This window comes from Drosophila bipectinata, chromosome 3L, assembly GCF_030179905.1.
Source record: "Drosophila bipectinata strain 14024-0381.07 chromosome 3L, DbipHiC1v2, whole genome shotgun sequence".
NCBI lineage: Eukaryota > Metazoa > Arthropoda > Insecta > Diptera > Drosophilidae > Drosophila > Drosophila bipectinata.
Window position 1 is genome coordinate 18483570 of NC_091738.1, and position 18951 is coordinate 18502520.

General features: G+C 40.4%; 2 protein-coding genes across 2 annotated transcripts; one reads left to right on the forward strand and one right to left on the reverse strand.

The window, feature by feature from the left end:
* Positions 1-786: 786 nt before the first annotated feature.
* LOC108132661 (uncharacterized) lies at positions 787-6098 on the reverse strand. Its single transcript, XM_017252164.3, has 7 exons — positions 5692-6098; positions 5366-5620; positions 4808-5306; positions 4466-4746; positions 4254-4403; positions 4049-4189; positions 787-2565 (listed from the first exon to the last, which is right to left on the reverse strand). Exons 1-7 carry the CDS (start codon positions 6052-6054, stop codon positions 2419-2421), a joined length of 1836 nt encoding a protein of 611 aa, XP_017107653.2. The 5' UTR covers positions 6055-6098; the 3' UTR covers positions 787-2418.
* A 2928-nt stretch (positions 6099-9026) lies between these two features.
* LOC108132671 (uncharacterized) lies at positions 9027-9645 on the forward strand. The gene is made up of 2 exons (XM_017252176.3): positions 9027-9322; positions 9386-9645. Exons 1-2 carry the CDS (start codon positions 9124-9126, stop codon positions 9475-9477), a joined length of 291 nt encoding a protein of 96 aa, XP_017107665.2. The 5' UTR covers positions 9027-9123; the 3' UTR covers positions 9478-9645.
* The last annotated feature ends 9306 nt before the right edge of the window (positions 9646-18951 follow it).

The following is an 18951-nucleotide window of genomic DNA, read 5'->3' on the forward strand; positions in this document are numbered from 1 at the left end:
TGCATCAAATTGTATAAACTTATTAATTTTTTGATATATTGTCCAGTTTTTTTTTTGGGATTCCCTATAACGTACGGAAAAATCCATGGAGGAACAAAATGGGCCACAGCAAAGTCCACGTCTTTACCAAAACTTATCCGATTCAGGCGGAATACCTTTAACGTAGAGAATACGTATATCGATTCTCCATAAATTTTCATAAAAATCTAGAACCATACTATTTTTTTGAGTTTTTTCCAATTTTCTGGAGAGTCCCTTCCACAAAAATCCACAGAGCCACTGTATAGTCCATCTCGAAGGCCATATCTTTGGTAATAATCACCCGATTCTTTAGCGGAATACCTTAAAAGAACTGCAGATCATTTGATACACATTTTTTTTGTCAGCGACGTATTTAGCGATCAAGAATAACACAAACCAAGATATATAACAAATTTATAATTATTTAAAACCCTACCACTTCCATGTAGCGCCATCTATATTTGACGCACTAAAAGCCGATTGCAAAGCAGTTCAAACGGAAAACTGCTTGAATTGGGCTATGTAACTGAAATTTAAATTAAAAAATCCAAATATTCAATAAAACTAAAGAGGCTATAAAATATTTTTAATAATTAGAAAAATCTATGAGAATATTTAGTATATTTTTATAGTATCTTATTTTGAAGAATAAATTAAAAGCCTGTGTTTCCAACAAAACCCTCTCTTTCGTCAATTAAAAACCCATTTGCATATCTCTTTTTGGTTTTAGTTATTTATTTATCGAATAATTTAAATTCACATACATATAGGTTTACATATACATTTTATTCATATGAATATAGGTTGTTTTTTTAGTTTCCATGTGTATATTTATATTTTAGGTGGTGTTGCTCCTCTATTCATGGTTTAGTTTCAAACAGTGTCTCCTTCAGGCTACAATAAATAAACACTAAGTTTTAGGAAATATATTTTTGTATATGCAGGTTTGTACATTTCGCTTTGCTTTCCGAGTTTTAAGTTTTTGTTTTGCATATTTTCATGTTTCATCTAAGAGTTGTAAAGTAACAAAGTTTCGCTTAAATCGGAGGTATTTCAGCATTTATTCTTTTGTTTCGGTTTTCTATTTTGATGTCAGCAATGTTGTTTGTGTGACGTCTGTCATAGGATTGAAACAATTTATAGAGTTTTGTGTATTTTTTTTATAGAAAAACTTGTATAAGTAAAGTTAATATATATATTTATGTTTTGTGTATATATGTATATATATTTTTCTATGCTGGCACCTGGCTAGCATGCATTCTTTTTTCTAGTTAACACGTGCAGTGCTATTTGTGTTTTTCAAGTCTTTGTTTAAGTTTAAGTTACATACATTTAGTTTTGCTGCGATATTTATACGGATTAAGTAGCATATATTACACACATTATAGGGTCGGATTTCCCATACACATATATCATACGACAACACCGATAACACCGATTCATAGATTTATGCGAAAGAAATCGTGAAACCCCCATCATACATATTTATTTATGCTCTCGTTGTAAGTACATACAAAATAGGTCTAAAGTGATGCAGAAATGCTTTGTGGTTACCCTTGATAGACGTACTCGGCTGGAAGGAATACTTAACTTAACAATTAGCATAAGTTCTCACTGTGGGAGAAAAACTGTCAAACAGTTGACGACCAGTTGAAGAAAAAAAACACACAGAGGATCGCACAGCAAAAGGACAACGGCACAACAGGACGATGGCAATTTGTCAACTGTCGCCGTCACAAAAGAGCGACTCCTTCTAAGCAAACTCAAGTCAGGGTTGGGTTCCCCTTTTCCCTCTTCATATTTTCTTATAATTTTTTTTTTTTGCATGATTGACGACCATTCACCTATACGAATATTATTCCTTGTGTGCGGTGTATTCATATTTATTTAAGAAATGCACACTTGAATACTCCCCAGGTTAACAAGGAGCCGGAGGCAGGCTCCTCAAGTGTCTGATGACGACGTCGATTGAAATGTCAACAGGACTGGTTGACAGTTTTCTGTATTCTTTTATATTTTCGAGTTGTGTTTTTTATGGTTTGGTTTTTGCTAATTTGTTGAGAGGTTGCTGCATAAAATGCACAACAAAAATCCTTTAAATCAATTATCCGGCCAGCATTTGAATAATTTTCGTTGCTTAGGAACTTTTGATTGAGCTTCTTGGAGGGCAAACTTCTGCATAGTTTTTAGTTTTAGTAAGTTATTTTCAGTGTATATATATTGTACATTCATAGATGAGATTTTGATTTTTTTGGGTTTTTATGTTTTCTTGCGAATATGAACAATTTAAGCTTTTTTTTTTTTGGTTTGGAAAATGCATAGAAAATTCACACAGATAAGGTAACAGTTAGAGTTAAATACAATCGCGCCAAATTAACCCTCGGAAGTGGAAATTATTTAACGGATGTAATGCCACATGGCCGTAGGTTTCCGGGCATTGTTAATCATATCGTGCCAGTGCTGGCATCCAGTTCCACTCTCCTGGGGCCCCAATCCGCAGCATCCAATTTCCGTTGCCTCGCTCCCGGCTCCGACCACATAGATCTGCGGTTTAGAAATAAAGACGGGAAAAAGGCAAAAAAAAAACACCAGAAATAAGTAACAATTACACAGTGCGACAGTGGTTTGGAACTTTTGAAGAGACCTAGTAGGAATTGTTCATTAGGTCGAGTATAGTATAAAACCATGTTTGAAATTTTTCCTACACCCTCAAATCTTGATTTATTGCGAAAAAACGGTTTTTCGAAAGTGTTTTGCTCTTAAAAATTCCTGAACGCGCAATTTTGGGCCGATTTTCAAGTTTTTTATGTTTTTCAATAGTTAAATGTGGTAGCTTTTGAAAAAAAAATACATCTTCAATTTATTTAAACAGAAAGGACACAAATTTTACAAAAGAAACTGACTTTTTTGAATTTTTGTCACGTTTGTCGAACTTTGACGCCATGTTTTCGGTACAACTTCCAAGAAATGGTATCATTCTTAACACATATTAATATTGTCTCATTAATCTTGAATAAAACAAGACCAATTTCATTTCGAAATTATGAAAATTGTTGAAGTTATTACGCTTTTCCCAAAACAAGTCAATTCAAATTCGAGCGCACCGTAACAGTATGTAAGTACCAGTATGTAAGTTAACAGAAAGATAGAAACTCAATGGAAGATTATTCTTGTCAGTCTTATTTTTATTGATTTCATAGCTTTTATCAATGTTTAAAAATGCTAAAAATGAAAAAATAAAAGCTATGAAATCAATAAAAATAAGACTGACAAGAATAATCTTCCATTGAGTTTCTATCTTTCTGTTAACTTACATACTGGTACTTACATACTGTTACGGTGCGCTCGAATTTGAATTGACTTGTTTTGGGAAAAGCGTAATAACTTCAACAATTTTCATAATTTCGAAATGAAATTGGTCTTGTTTTATTCAAGATTAATGAGACAATATTAATATGTGTTAAGAATGATACCATTTCTTGGAAGTTGTACCGAAAACATGGCGTCAAAGTTCGACAAACGTGACAAAAATTCAAAAAAGTCAGTTTCTTTTGTAAAATTTGTGTCCTTTCTGTTTAAATAAATTGAAGATGTATTTTTTTTTCAAAAGCTACCACATTTAACTATTGAAAAACATAAAAAACTTGAAAATCGGCCCAAAATTGCGCGTTCAGGAATTTTTAAGAGCAAAACACTTTCGAAAAACCGTTTTTTCGCAATAAATCAAGATTTGAGGGTGTAGGAAAAATTTCAAACATGGTTTTATACTATACTCGACCTAATGAACAATTCCTACTAGGTCTCTTCAAAAGTTCCTCCAACTTTTCTTTTTTTGTCGCACTGTGTTATTAGGAGAAAGGGCGGGCATTATAGGTGGGATGGTGGGAATTTTTCAATTAAAACACGGCCGACATAAAACCAGGCTATTGCCCGGAATTAGCAGTCCGGCTGTTAAAAACGGCGGCAGGCAACGGTTTATGGCCAAAACGACCAAAGCCGGCACAGGAAAGAAAAGGTCAAAGGTTACCTCGATGGCTGCATTGTGGAGATAATTTGATTGCAAATTAAAGGTGAACGCCTCATTCCAAATGGGATTGGTGGGATCGTCCGACTTCGTAATGCTGGTCTTCTTTTTCTTGATGCGTTTGCCGTTCTGGATTAGATAGATCTATGGGAAGTAGATAAGTTTAAATGAGTTTCTAATTTAATAATTATAATAATATGCAACCCACCTTTACGTATGGTTCCTGAACAGTGTCCAAGTTCCTAGCCTTCATGATGTTGACAGTCAAACGCTCGGCTTGAGGCAAATAGTTCAGAGAGCACAGTAGTTCTGGTCTATCCTCCTTGGGTTTCTTAGTCCTTAGCAAGTCACCCCAGATCTGTGAATTATTATAATTAATTACTATTATTTATTCAGTGAAAAGTTTATCTAATAAACCACCTCTACAGATTTGGACAAATCCAAGCCATCCACCGAAATGCGAACCTCGCCAATTATGTCGTTGTGCGAATAACGATCGTAGTCGAGCACCTGGAGGATCAGCTCCTTGCCCTGGAGCTGATCACGGGAAACCGGAAACTTGAAATGCTGGTCAAAGTACGGATTGGATTCACCGCGATGGATGTGGGTCTGTCGTTTACGGCTGTCCACTTCCGGTTGCAGCATCAGCCGCACATACGGATCTCGGAAACCGCCCTCCTCAATGGGACTGAGATTGTGAGCTGGGATTTGATAAATCCAAGGATTAAAATGAAGGATTGTGATTATGGGAAGTAATCTCACCTTCAATTAGATGCACAGTCAAATCAAACAGGTGATAATCGTATTTCACTCGCAGGTGCAAACGTCCCACGGCATGACTCGATTCCGGGGCTGTCAGATACACGGGTCCGTCCGGCAAACGATACAAGTCCGGCTGTAGGGCGCCCAGGGGCGAGGCGGGACCCACACTGGGATCTACTCCTGGCTGAGATCGTGGTGGTATCAGTAACGGCGAAAGGCATCGTCCTCCGGCCACTCCCACGCCCTTTCCGGAACTGCCACTCACGATGGCCGAGGCTCCGGCCAAGGATGCCAGGCTGCTCTGCGACGGACTGGGTGTACGCATGTCTCCCGGATCCGTGACGGAGTGGGCCGGGCTGCCGCAACGGGCATCCAGGGAAATGGTGCGCATGGGGCTCGGGGATCTGGCCAGGTGATGGGGAAAAGCCGGCTCACTCGGCAGCGAACTACGTCCGTCCGGTCCAAAGGTGCGAATCTGTGGTGAAGAACCGCGATGACCCTGGAGAGTTACAAAATTGTTAGTTCTGAATACGAAAGTATCTTAATCTTAGAACTCACCGAGTGCCTGGAGGGAGCACTATCCACGCTGCTCTGGCTGGAGATGGACGGTGTGCGCTGGAGACGCGGCGGGAAGGAGCGACTCTGGTGGTGCAAGTGGAGCGGACTGTGGAATACTTCGGCGGGTCCGCGCAAGATTTCCGTTCCGGTGGCCGAGACGGTGCCCATGTGATGATGATTCAGCCCCATGCCGCCCATTCCATGCATCTGGCTGGCCGGCTGAATGGGCTGGCATTCCTTGGCGATGGCCACTTCCTGCAAAGTTGAAAATAACACGTTTAAGTTTAATCCTTTAGAGAAACGCCCTAAAAATAGGATATATGAACCTCCGAGTCCGTGGGCAAATCACAGCTGTCGCTGACACTACCGGCCGATACGCTGCCAATGCCGCTGGTGGTCGAGGTGACCGACGAGGCCGAGGGCGGCGGAGTCATCGGCTGTGGCGGCGGGGTGGTGCCGCCCCCCGAGCCACCATCGCCGATCATGGGCAGGGTGTGCACCACCCCGTTACCCCCGCCAGTGGCGCCTGCAGTGGAGGCAGCCCCACTCCCACTAGCACTTCCCTCGTCCGCCGAATTCCGGTCGAGGGTGACCCGGCGCACCGCACCCACACGCTCCTTGGCCATCCGGGACCAGGATTCGATGCGCTTGTGGGCCAGCCAGCAGGCTGCAGGACCCAGGCCACTCATCTTTTGCCAATTACCAGGCCACTGAAGCTCGCTTTTATTTTATTGGGATTTCTGCGGAAAAGGAGGGAGAAGGTTTTGTTGCTTGGCTACTTTGGAAGTTTTGCTCCAAAAGAAATTGCTGCTTCAATGCTCTTAGCCAGGTTACACTCGAAGAAAAGGGGGAATTAAAAAAAAATAATATAAAAGTGTTTTAAGCTTATTCAAAAGCGATTGGGGATTATAACATAAGAAAAGTTAAACAAAGGACCTCTAAGTATGTATGTGTGATGCAAGATCCTCCTCCTGAAGCCTGTATTTTTTTGTGTGCACCCACACAATAGGCCGTTTTTAATCCGCTTAGGCAAATACACTCACACGCCATTAGACTGAACCAACCACCCACCCACCAACACCAAGCCCCAAGAGCCCCCGAAAGGAAATGGCACAGGATGAGTTGCCGGACCGTACAGGAGTGCGGTTTTGGCGTGGCATCCTTGAACTGGCATTAATTATAGCCGTGGTATTGCAGGCGAACCAAAGGAGATTGAGGGCATGTAGAGGAACTTTTGAATAGGTGGCTGTCATGCCAACTGCATAGGTTTAAGGAATGACGAGAAATCAAGCTAATCAGTCACTCAACTAGTTCTTTCCGGCTATGGTGTTCTAAGAGGATAAAGGCTAATTATTCAAAAGGAAACTATGAATACTCTTATGATAATATTAGCTAGCGTATAGATACAAATGCCTTCCTAAAGGTGACATCTGACTATGAAAGCTAGTGAAAGTTGTATTTCAACAGCTTCCTGCTGTTTCTGGTTAATATTAAAGAGCCTAACTACTTGCCAAGTCCATAAATATGCAGAGAAGGATGCCGGGCCTCCATCGCCGATATGGTTGGTAGTCGTATCATGAATATGCAGACGAGGCATTCTCCGGCGAACCTCACAATTCCCCAGCGAGCGATTTGTCTTGCACTCGGAATTCGGAATGCCACTCCCGAATATATATTTTTTTCAACGTTTTTCGATACGCAGCGTGTCGAAAGGCGAAATGCGAATTCATTGGCATTCGTCCACGCCCAGGAGCAGTTTAATGGAAAGGACAGGAGCTGGGATACATACCGGGACGGGAGAGAGACTCCTGGGAGGGGTTGTTCAATACAAAAGTAAACAAAAAACTTATTTTTCAAGTATTAAATAAATTAAATGAAATTAAGCACGTGTAGCGAATGACATCAAAACATGGAAACAGACAACAGGACATTCGATAAATGAGCGGGAAGCGCAAGCGAGAGGGAAGAGAATCAAGGACCAACCCTCAAATTAGTTTGGGATAATAAAAATGTGCTCGCTCGGTCAAAGAAAAATGTTGTCCAGGTCCTTGTCTCTCACACACACACACTAACACATCGAAAGGAGGTCCTTAATGTTCTTAATGTGTCGTGTGTGTTTTGTGGGATGTCCTAGATTTTGTAAAAGGATTTTTATTGATTTGGTAACATTACTCGGAGTTATTCATCACATTCATTGCTGGAGTGTCGCCAATTTGGCTGCAAATAATTGAAGTGAAGGGAACAGCTGCTTCGAAAAAGGATAACAAGGATATTGATTCCGTGAGCTGGTAAAGAGATTTTCCCAGAATTTCAAAACAAGAAAGTGTGTAATAGTAGGGATAAATAGGAACTTGTTTAAGCAAAATAATTGGTGCAAAAAATTTGCCAAATTAAACCAAAAACTTGTGTGACACTTTGCAAAAGTGTAAACTCCTCATAGTACTAATCCTCCTTTGATCCTTTTAAATGTCACCCAAAATTATAGGTACGAGGGATGTGCTGGACGGTGGGGGGAGAGACTTCCCTGCGAAAACATCAACATCACTAATGCCATTGAAATGCAGCCAACCGCACCATTGCTAATTGACACCTATGCCTGTAAACTGCAATCAAAGCGGCCAGCGGCCAAGCCCACAGTTTTCCACATCCCTCACCTCATCCCTCCACATAAATATACAGAAAATGAGCTAAAAATCCTCACGAAAATCCCCCAAAAAAAGATACTAAATTGTGGAAAGTGAAAAGTAAAAGGATGCCGCACCCATGGCGAGCAATGAAATTGTGTTGCATGTGGCAAATTGCAAGCTATCATCGACGCATCTACGACCAGATTCTCACCACCTCAGCACACCCCTCGAGGACACTCGAGTAGATAAATATGAAATTGAACATTTTCCAGCTTGTTTGGTATTGCTGAAGGATTGATTAATGGGATTTTCATGGTTCGTGCTCTCGGTACATAGTTTCATATTGTCCTTTGCATGCTAGAGCATTTCCACTTCGTAGTGGGGCACTCAGCTTATAGTCAGCTCCTCCTTCTCATTTCTCCCCAAAGCGCTGATATATTTTTCCTTTAAGCTTTCATCGGATTCTTTTTTTTTTTGCAGCTCTTCAGTGTCAGTTATGAGCGAGCTCGAAGACTGAAACATTGGCTTCGAACCTAAATGGAATGTATGTGGGCTGAGTCTATATAAACATGATAAAGCTCTCAGTCAACTCAGCTTGGACATTTGTGACATGCTTCAAAGATATGGTTTTTTAAACAAGAGATTACTTATCTTAAATATAAATAGTTAGATACTCTATAGATTTCCTAAACATAAGTAATAAGAAACTTTATAGTTTTCTCTTCAATTGCACTCAATTAGTCAATTAGTATATTATAATCTCATGAATGTCTATTAAGCTAATTAAAGCGTAAAGCTAATTCCGGAAATTTAATTATTTTGACCAAGATTTATGTCAGCAGACATGACTCTGGCAATTACGCCGGTTCTGGCTAAAGTTTTTCGATTAAAGTGCAAGCAGTTTGCATTTCGTAAGCCAAGTGCATTCTAATTAGTTACACAAATTCATTTCAAACTTGTTGCTACTGGATGGTGTAACTTTTACGAAAACTTTCGATTAGCAGGCGCTGGAAATGGAGAGCACTTTTATGTGTCAACCTTCAACATATTCAGTTTCCTTTCAACTTCCGAGCTAAATTGTTTCGTTTCATTTTTTAAAAATTTTCATTTTATTTTTTTGTAAACGTGGCAATGGCGGTACGGATCCTTAGTGTTTTGCGGTTGGCCGAGCTCTTCCCCAACCGATTTGGTGGTCTCCACCGTTCGCTGAATCCTGTGAATCCTGCTATTCCTGTTTGTGGCATGAGCAGCAAGAAGGGTAAAAAAGATGGCTGCGAAAAAGCAAAAAAATCCTGCGGTAGCAACCAGTTTTTTGGTGGCTGCTTTAAAAGTGCGTGAGGCGACCCATTTCTATATCCTTTTTTTTGTTGAATTCCTTATTGATTTCTAATAGAGGAGGAGCCGTACAGAAGAGACGAAAAGAAGGAGAAGGGCAAGCGCTGCAAGGATCCTTGCAAGGATGGTCCCTGCCGACCCGGAAAATAACAAATTCTAAGCAACACTCGAACTCCACTCCAGCTTATAATTGCCAAGGTTCATAGGTCGTCATTGCATGTTCTAAAATACGCTAAATTAAGTCAAAATTCCGTGCTCAATACAACAAAAAATATAATGCCAAGCATCAGAAATACTTAACAATATTTTAAAAATTAATTTAAGAGGTGTGATATTTTATTTCATATTTTCAAAAAAAAGATCCGTGAGGTTTTCCAGGGAGAACCTCTCAGCATCTGCTGGCACCTATATGACGGGTTGTGCTCCTGTCCCATGTCCTAGGTCCTATCCTGTGCCCCCCCATTTCAGACTGTCACTGGCAGACAGTGCTCCTCTAAAGCTGACATTGTGGCGCATACATTTTAATCCTATTAGCACAGTAGTTACTGTTATTTCATATTGCAGTAATTTTTCTAGATTGCTCTCCCTGCCTGCAGAGCAGACAATGCTAGCAACAAAGCTGGACGCCTGTCACTCCAGTCCGCCGATGTCCTTGAGCTTGACCAGCCACCCTCCCCTTCTCCATTGGTCGAAGGCCAAGCCCCATGCCCCCATGCCACCCACACTACCTCTGGGAAAATGGAAATTGTCATCGCCGGTGTTGTTTCTACAAGAGCAGCTGTTATCCTTTTTTTTATTGTATGCACAAATATTCTGTGGTGATGACTGCTTTGGATGGCTGGTCAGGATACTTGGGTGTGGTTTGGCCGTCTTCAGGAGACGGAAAGCTAGCCTGCGTGTTTCGAACAGGTGCAAAAGGCTTGTGGAAAGCGCCAGGAAAGGCGGTGACGAGATGGCAAGGATTTGGTTGGAAATGAAAAAGGTTTTCGCATTCTTGAGTGCAGATTCAGGGGAGCTCATTTGAATTCCAAAGTGAACGGGCTTTACCAGACACGAAAGCTAAAATAAAAGTTGAGTAAATATTTTCTGAAGAAAACTTGACAATTCCGGATGGTTTTCCTCGAAAAGGGTAACCTATTTTTAGCTTGTACTGCATATTTAAGTCACTTTATTTAATATTAATTTAGAAAGTTTATGATCTGACATCTGTCTGTGACAAACCCATTAGACTCCTACTAGAACCAACTCAAAATATGCGATATACGTCTACCAAACTAATCTTTTTTGGAGATAAAAGAACAATTAACAAGCAAATTAGGTATTCAAAACTTTATTGTAGTTTGAACAAAGAGCCAACAATTGGCCAGGATAACTTTTGACACACATCGTCTAAGCCGTAATGTGAGCCGGGCCAAAAGCAGAAATCCGGAATCAGGAACGAGGAAGAAGGCATCAGGCATCAGGCACCAAGCAGCCGCCAACAAATGAACAGCAAACACACACACAATAAGATTTCCGCTGCATAAGTCTTTTGTAATCTCATTTAAATAATTGCGGCAAAACAACAGAAAGAAAGAGACAGGACGATGGCGATAGAAAGAGAAAGGCAGAGAAGAACAGACAAAAACCAAATCCGCAAATCTGTGCTTCTCCGACCGACCCAGTTCTAGCCGGACGGACGGACAGCCATTTGAACGTGGCCGGAAATTAAAATGTAAAACAGCAGCTCATTATACGCTCACCTACACATCAACAAAAGACAAAGTAAGGGATAGCCAAACGAAAAGAGATGGCCATATAAATAGAAACAGGGACAGGGACAGAGATGGTTGGAAGTGGGGCAGCGAGGAAATGACAGGACTCACTTACACTGCAAAACGGTAATTCATCTTGCACTTTTTGTGGTTTAAAGGAAATTAGGTTGCTCGCTTGCACGATTCCTTCCTTTTCCTCCTCGCTCCTCGGTTTTTCCTGGCGTGCACTTTATGATCCTGCCACACAATTTGTGTTGCCTGTTATTGCCTGACATTTATGGGTGGGAGTTATTATACTCGTATTGTGCTGCAAGTGCAAGTGCAGCCCCCCATGGAACTAACATGCCAACTTTGTCCTCCCAGCCTTCCGTGGTGCACTTTATTGTGGTGCCCCCGTACAAACTAAGCTTTATTGCAGCAACTTAAAAATAGGGGGTGGAGCACAATATAATAGTATATACGGACATGGATCTCTATTCAGTTCAACGAAGCTGAATTCCTTTACGTTTTATGACTAGAGACTTAGATACCTTCTATTTGAGATAATTGAAAACTAAACGCTGAAATAAAATTCCAAGGATGAAAATTGTAGTTAAAACAAGATTAAACATCTTTTAAGAACCCTTATGATAATTTATTTGATATCCAACCTCTCATAAAGTATTAAAGAAAGTACTCTAACAATTGCAACAAGTGCGGAATACATTTGAGCAACCCATTCGTAATCCTCCCAGGATTTTCAACAGTTTCCCGCACATATTGTTGTGGAAAGTAGTGGGAAATTGCGCAGTTATTGTGCGGTGAGAAAAACCCCGATCCAACACTTGTCTTCGCAGGAAGAATCAGCCGACGATAATCCGCTCATCAAACGTCAATACAGCTCTCATCGCAACCCGGATGCCTGTCTGTCAACTTGTTTACAAAGGCGAGATGCGAGACGAGTCCTTGGTGGGGATGGCGAGCCAGGACGAGCCGACAGGACATCATCATCCATAGCCACCCGGAGGCAAGAAATTAATCACCAATACAATGGAAATTGTGCGGCTGCAGTGCGTCGATTGCATTTAGCGACGGCAGCTTTTCCTCTAGTCCCATTTCCAATCTCTGTGGCAAGTAGCCCTCGGGCCACACGTACGCACAGTGCCGCACAAAAGGGTGCGTCGGAATGTGTTTAATGCTATTTGCTCTATTTATGTGAGCGTTTTATTTATTTTCATTATTTGTGGGAAGGGAGTCGTATATGGGAGAAGAATATATTTAATATAAAGGGTTTTTATTGAAGAAAGTATAATGAAAGGATGGAATATATAAAGGATAAATAGAGAATAAAGGATATTATTGAAGAAATCTTAACTTAAACATTTAAGAGTTAAGGTATTCAACTTGTTGTTTGAACTTGTTTCATGAACTTTATGAAATCAAAAATGCATTTTATTTTCCAATTCCAACCACAAGACCTCTTTCAGAAATTAAAACCAATTAAATCAATTATCAGCAACATGTATGGCCTAAATGACCCCCCCAATCCATTTGGTTGTCAAAATCTATTAGCAAACTTCCTTTGCCGAAATGGAAAACTCCTGTTTGCCACTCTCAACATCTGTAGGCCGACAATGGCATCCGTCTTTGCGGTTTCAATCAAAACAAAATCAGAATCAGACTCAATATTGCCATAAACAAATACAATGCATGAGGAGTAATGTATCGGGCCTAGAATGTTTTTGCAATTCGCTGTGCGAAAGGAGCCAAAGGAAGAAAAAGGATTGAGATCAAAGCGGTGCGCACTCCACACCCGCTCCGGTAATTTGGCCATTTAACCCTTCGCAAATCAAAGGACCTTTGTCTGGGGGCACTGCAACGCATTGACATGATCCGATTTGCCATCTCCATTCAGGGGATGTGGATGCTGATGGCGATACTAATGCATCCAATGCATGTTGCATGCAATCTCGTTAGGGATCCAGAAAAGAAAAGGAAAAAGGATTTTCTCGAATAGAGGTTTCGCGTCTGAGATTTCGCACAAATCAAGGACATTCATCGCCTCGAATTCAACCTCTTCTGCACCGGGAGTAGGGACCTCCAGGCTCCACCACTACTCACACCCCGGGAAATTCCCCCGTGGCTGAAAAACTTTTTCAAGCCCCTCAAATATTGTGACGTCAATGGCCTCGCCGGCTTCAGTTCGGTGTCCCAGTCCCAGCAGACTCGTCGTCTCGGTTCAGCTGTTTATTTGTTGACTTTGGCCCAAAAGAGTTTCAATTAGGCGCAACGCTTTCTCCTCTCAAACTTTTAAATATAAACAAAGCCTATCTAAATTTTGCATCTTTGTTTTTTTTTTTTTTTTAATTTTTGCTTCATGACTTATTTTAGCGCTGCGATAATTTCATTTGGCTGAGCCAACTTAAATATTGTTGGACAGTTGATTTTTGACAAGGGCATGACATTGGGCCAAGATCTTAGAGGGAAATCCACCGTGAAGGTGAAATAAAAGCTATTTTTAGGTCTAAGTTTTTATTTTTATATTTTACTCTTGATAAGTTTAGTTACTAAGAATAAAGCAATAGGATTAAATATAGATTATTTAAGAAGAATAAATAGAGGTGATATTAAACAGAAAACCATTTGTCATGTAATTATAGTGTATAAAAAAAAGGAATATGGTGGTTCTTAACTCTGGTTTATTAACTCCAAACATGCGCTTTTGCCCCATATTCTAAATAAAGTCCCTAAGTAAACTGTATCATTAAGTTCCCCCACAAATAGTAGAACCCAACATAGTTATATAAATTGCGCCAGAAAAAGCCATCCTAGTTAGGAGCTCTCCCCCTAGTTGACCCCACCGGATGATGAACATTTCAATTGTCAGTTTCTGATGGACAAATTAATTATTGGCTGAAATTTGATTGCCATTTGCCCGGGCACCGGAGCGAGGCCCCAACTTTTTGGGCCCAGCCTCAGCCCACCTCACCTCACGGCCCCCCTCAACGGTGCAAAAAGGTTCTGACAAATCGATGAGTTGGGTTTTCAGAGTGTGAGTGTAAATAAGAGTGTGTGTGGGTGTGTACGTGTTAGCCCGGAATCGTTATCAGGGCATCATTTTTGGCTTTCATCTCTTTGCCGTTGGGTTTATACAGCCACCACCGACGCGTCGGTTGGCCCTGTTTTTCCAGGGCTTTCTCGCTGTCAACGCTGGCAATACAAAATATTTTGAAAACTTTTTGCTTGCATAAGCCAGAGTGCTATATGGGTTTTAAACACAATCTATACTGCGGGGTATATGACATACGAGTAGGATGAGCCTGCCTGCCTGCCATAGAAGTCTAGATTCAATATCTCGATTGTTTGGTGCAAATTGCCAGCAAAAGTCTATTCAGATTTTTTACGTGATTTCTTCTACCATGAAGAAACAAAAAAAACAGGCAGCTTGATGGGAAATTCTTTTATGGAAAAAAATGAAAAAATTTCTTGCCGCTTTATTGCATTCAAACTCCTGTATCGTTCTTTAATTTCTTTCGAGTCCAAGTTCCAGTTCGGCTTTCTTAATAAAATCGAGACTTGTTTTCGCTTTGACTTTGTGGATAAAAGTTATGAGAGAGAACAATTTATGAATTGTTTTAGTTCTTTCTCGTTGGCAAAGGAAAAGTTTCAAATTTCGATTTGGGTATGCCACGGAACCACTATTGATTTTGGTCCGAATCCCACCTTCTACGTGATTCCATTTCCAATTCAGGGGGCCTTCAGTGGGTGGGCGAGTGGCTTTCACTCCGCGCCACCATGCATCTTAATTGCATTTGCATATTGCACACTGACCATAAACACATTAAGCCCGGCCAGAACTCCCCAGCTGATGCACTCACACAGCCGCATATCCGCACATCCTGGCTCCGTCATGGACTTTGTTTATTGTTTATTTATTGCGCTTTTAATTAACTGCAGACTGTATCTGTGTCAGTTCAGATTTCCCCGCCCCAAGTACCACCCACTTGTGTGTTTCTCATCTCCAGGACCAGTACCAGGCCAGGGTATTTGTCCGTTTTTTTTATGGATGACTGGAGGCCTGGTAAACAACAAGGCATGTGTCCTGGAAACAGTGAGTCGACAAAGTCTGTGCCTCGACGTAATGAAATCAGTTCGTGGAACAAAGTTACTTTATTCTTTAACAAAAGAAAATAATTCATGAAAGACTAAAGGTGCTGTCCATGAGAACTTCATAAACACAGGGTTCATTGTAATGGGACTTTTTGAAAGAGAAGTCCTAAAAGCCATATTAACTTTTATAAGCCTGTATATCAATTTTAAAGCTTTTTACAAAAGTTTATTGCCAGAGGATATATTTTTTTTTATACAAAATAGTTATCACAATCAAGGTCTGTGCAAATTTGCTTCGCAATTTATTTTATATTTTTCGACCTTTTGATTTCTGCATTGCTGACGGCAATCAAATCAGAGCTGGCCAACCAAATGTCCGCCGGAAATCAAGTAAACTAATTTAACTGTACACGCACACCTGCATAAACGAATAAACACATGTACACATATTGGGACAAACGTACATATTTGAATAAATCATGTTAGCAAGTCAATATTCCCTCCAATATCCTTTTCACAGAGACAGAAAAGATTAAAAATATGAAATCAATATAAGCTTTATAAGCTATAGTAGTCTCTAAAATTTTTTCAGTGCATTTATGACCAGTTCCAGCTTGTTGAGCATTTCAACGGAAATGCATTGGCTAACCAAGAGGGAAATGGGGATTAGCTGGAGCGGGCTTGGGCTCCCCACGGGTGGCAGGATAACGCAATCAAGTCATACATACATGTGCAATTCATATGCATGAGCACTCACCCACACAAGGATGGTATGAGGGGGTGTCAGTGTATCTGTATCTAAGTAATTGCATGAGCTGAAAGATATTTGGCTTAGATGCATTGCCACTCCTCCACACTCTGGGCCCTTTGGCTTTTTGTATGCACTCGCATGCCAAATTGAGATTTACGACTTGCATGAGAGCCAGTCAGCTGGAAAGAAAAAACAAGAGGAAAATAGAAGAGTGTAGGGAAAACTGCAACTGTCTTTCACTCTGAAGCAGCTGAAGAATCCACTTATCCTGTTGCCCCCCCAACTCCTCCATTTTTGTTTTCTCCTCGAGGGGTTTCTTTTTTTGGCCCGTGACTCTGCGTTGCAGCCAACCATTTTCATCTTTCTAATTGTGACAAATTGTGTGGCACATGCAACATGCTGTATGCCCTTGCAAGTGCGTATGTGTGAGTGCGTCAACGCGTGTCATGCTGCCTCTCGCACCAACACACGCCCTGCCTCTCTCTCACACTCACACACTGGCTGCCATTTATTGTTATCCACAAAATGCTGACATATTTTTCTATTATACGCTCCCTCATTGATATAATTTATGGACTCACATCTAGGCAACCTTATATACGCACATATATATACTCCTATGTAGGTATCTGGGGGAAGGAGAGGCCTCCCAGAAGCCTTTCGTGTGCGTTTTTAATGTGTGTTGAAAGGAGCGGGAAGGGATTTATCCAGAGGGGAAGAGGGCCAAGGATGCCACTGAAGCACGTGAACAACAGCAGGAACAACAATAACATTTAATAGGCGCTCGGGAGCCGAGATGACAGACTAAACATATTCAGATTTCACTCTTTATTTTACAGGAAAAAATAAACATAAAATACATAAATTTAATGGCAGCTGGTTAACACAAAATAAAAGTTTGAAGGTCCTTTAAGAAGGAATCAAGGAAATTGGAGGATAATATACTTCCAGTCTTGCGAGGACTACCAGGTATGAATTCTTGAACAGTTTACATTTTTAAATATTAATTTTAAACGATAAGTTATTAAAAGCATTAATCATTTAACAATTTTTACTTAAAATATAAAAGCTATAAGCCTTGTAAATAAATTTTAAATGTCTTCAGACCCCAATAAAATATATTCCATACGTAAGCATATGGTTTTTTATGACATTCCCATCCCATTTAGGATATTAATATTTCTTTTAGTGTAGGGACTTGCCATCATCTCTGGTTAATAGCGATATTCCCCTGCCACAAAGCCAGACAGATGCTCCATTAACGCTCGCTGGGCCAAAAAGGAGGCATGCCCCGTCGAATTTGTGCACTCGCCTGATTCGTTATCTATAAATAATTATATTAACTTTGCTTTATGCTCTCGACTAGGCCTACGGATTGTTGAGGGGAGGCCAAAGGACAAAGGACTCGTCTCTATGCCAGGACTCATCCGTCAACAAGCTGCATTTTGTTTTTTTTTTGGGGGCTTGGGGGCTGTGATTGGAACTTTTTGAATTTCGAAGACCGCGCCTAGATTTCCCAGAGAGGCTCACAGGGCGCATACGAAATTTTTGTGGCAATCCTTGGAAAAAAAAATCTCAAAAAGGAAAAGACAGCAAAAATTCGACAGAGTTGGGCAAAAAATTGGACGGGTTTCAAGGCAAAAAGCATTTGATATTATTAAACTAGGACACACTGACGGAAAAATATGTTTAATGTATATAAAGTTTATGGTATTGATTTTTAAAGGACATTCTTTGAAAAGTTTAGGAGTTCATAAAACAGAAATAAAAGGTTTCCATATGGAACGCAAATACTACATTCTTAAATGTAGTAGAGAGGCTTAAATACATAAGTTTTTAAAACATATCCCTCTACAGGAGACCCTTTGTTTTACGTATTTAAAATATTTTATAACTTTCAAAGCTTGTTTTAAAACCATTTTCATAATTTGGTTTAAAATATCTTTATTTTTTTATTGTGCATGAATTGTCTGTTTGGGACAAAATGTTCAAGTTTTGTTTTTTTTCCGCGTTGACGTGGGGAATTTAATCGAAATTCCACACATTTTTAAATTGCAATTTGGCCAAAAGATAAAGCCCCTAACCCTAACCCACATCTGGGGTATCCTTTCGTCCTCCCCCTCCCCGAAAACCGAACTAATTAATGCACAGTTAACTTTCCACCGCCATGAGTTCAATTAGTTTTCCAATCCGCTCGAGGGAATCGAGATGCAAAATACATACATACTTTATGTCTAGGATATAGCCTTACCCAGCTGCTGACACATTTGATTTGCTATGAAAATGAACTGGTTAATAATAAATGATACCGATATAAGTTTGTGTTGTGTTGCGAGAAATTGAGACAAATCTGGAGAACGAGCGAGAAGGCCAGAGCAGGGCGAAGCAACAGTTTCTAAGGATATTTTACCTACTTGGTTTTGTTACACTCTATAAGCCACAAAAAGCGACAGCTACAAAAAAAGGGATTACTGAGCTGTGGGCCCAGACTTGTTAAACATTTTCGTTTTGGTTACTTTCTACTTTATTTGATTTAGGAAAGCCAACAAAAACACTTGGCCATATTGCAGAGTCACAGGCACAGGAAAAAGCACTCAAACACCCGTACAAATAATACACTGGGAATACGGGAACACGGGAACAACGGCGACGACACAAAACTCAATTGAAAGTTTGCTCTTGGCTTTCATTAATTGGTGTTCAGCGATTTCTGAGCGAAATCCCTTTTCAGAGATGAAAGGACTGGCTGTTTCCGTTCCGCGAGATGTTCTTCACTTGGGAGCAGGACGCGTGCTACTGATTTTCCATTTTCATGCAGAGCCAACAAGTTGCAAAAAAAGGAGGGACTTCATTCGAAAGCGCTTCGTCTTCGTCCTTGCCACTGTCGACACCACAGCAGCAACAGCAACAAAGCAACGCGTGTTCTAGTGCCCCGAAAATTAACGAACAGGGCACTGAGAAAAATATGCGACAATAAAATTATACAATTTCTAAGAATAATATAATTTATCATACATATAAAATTGAACT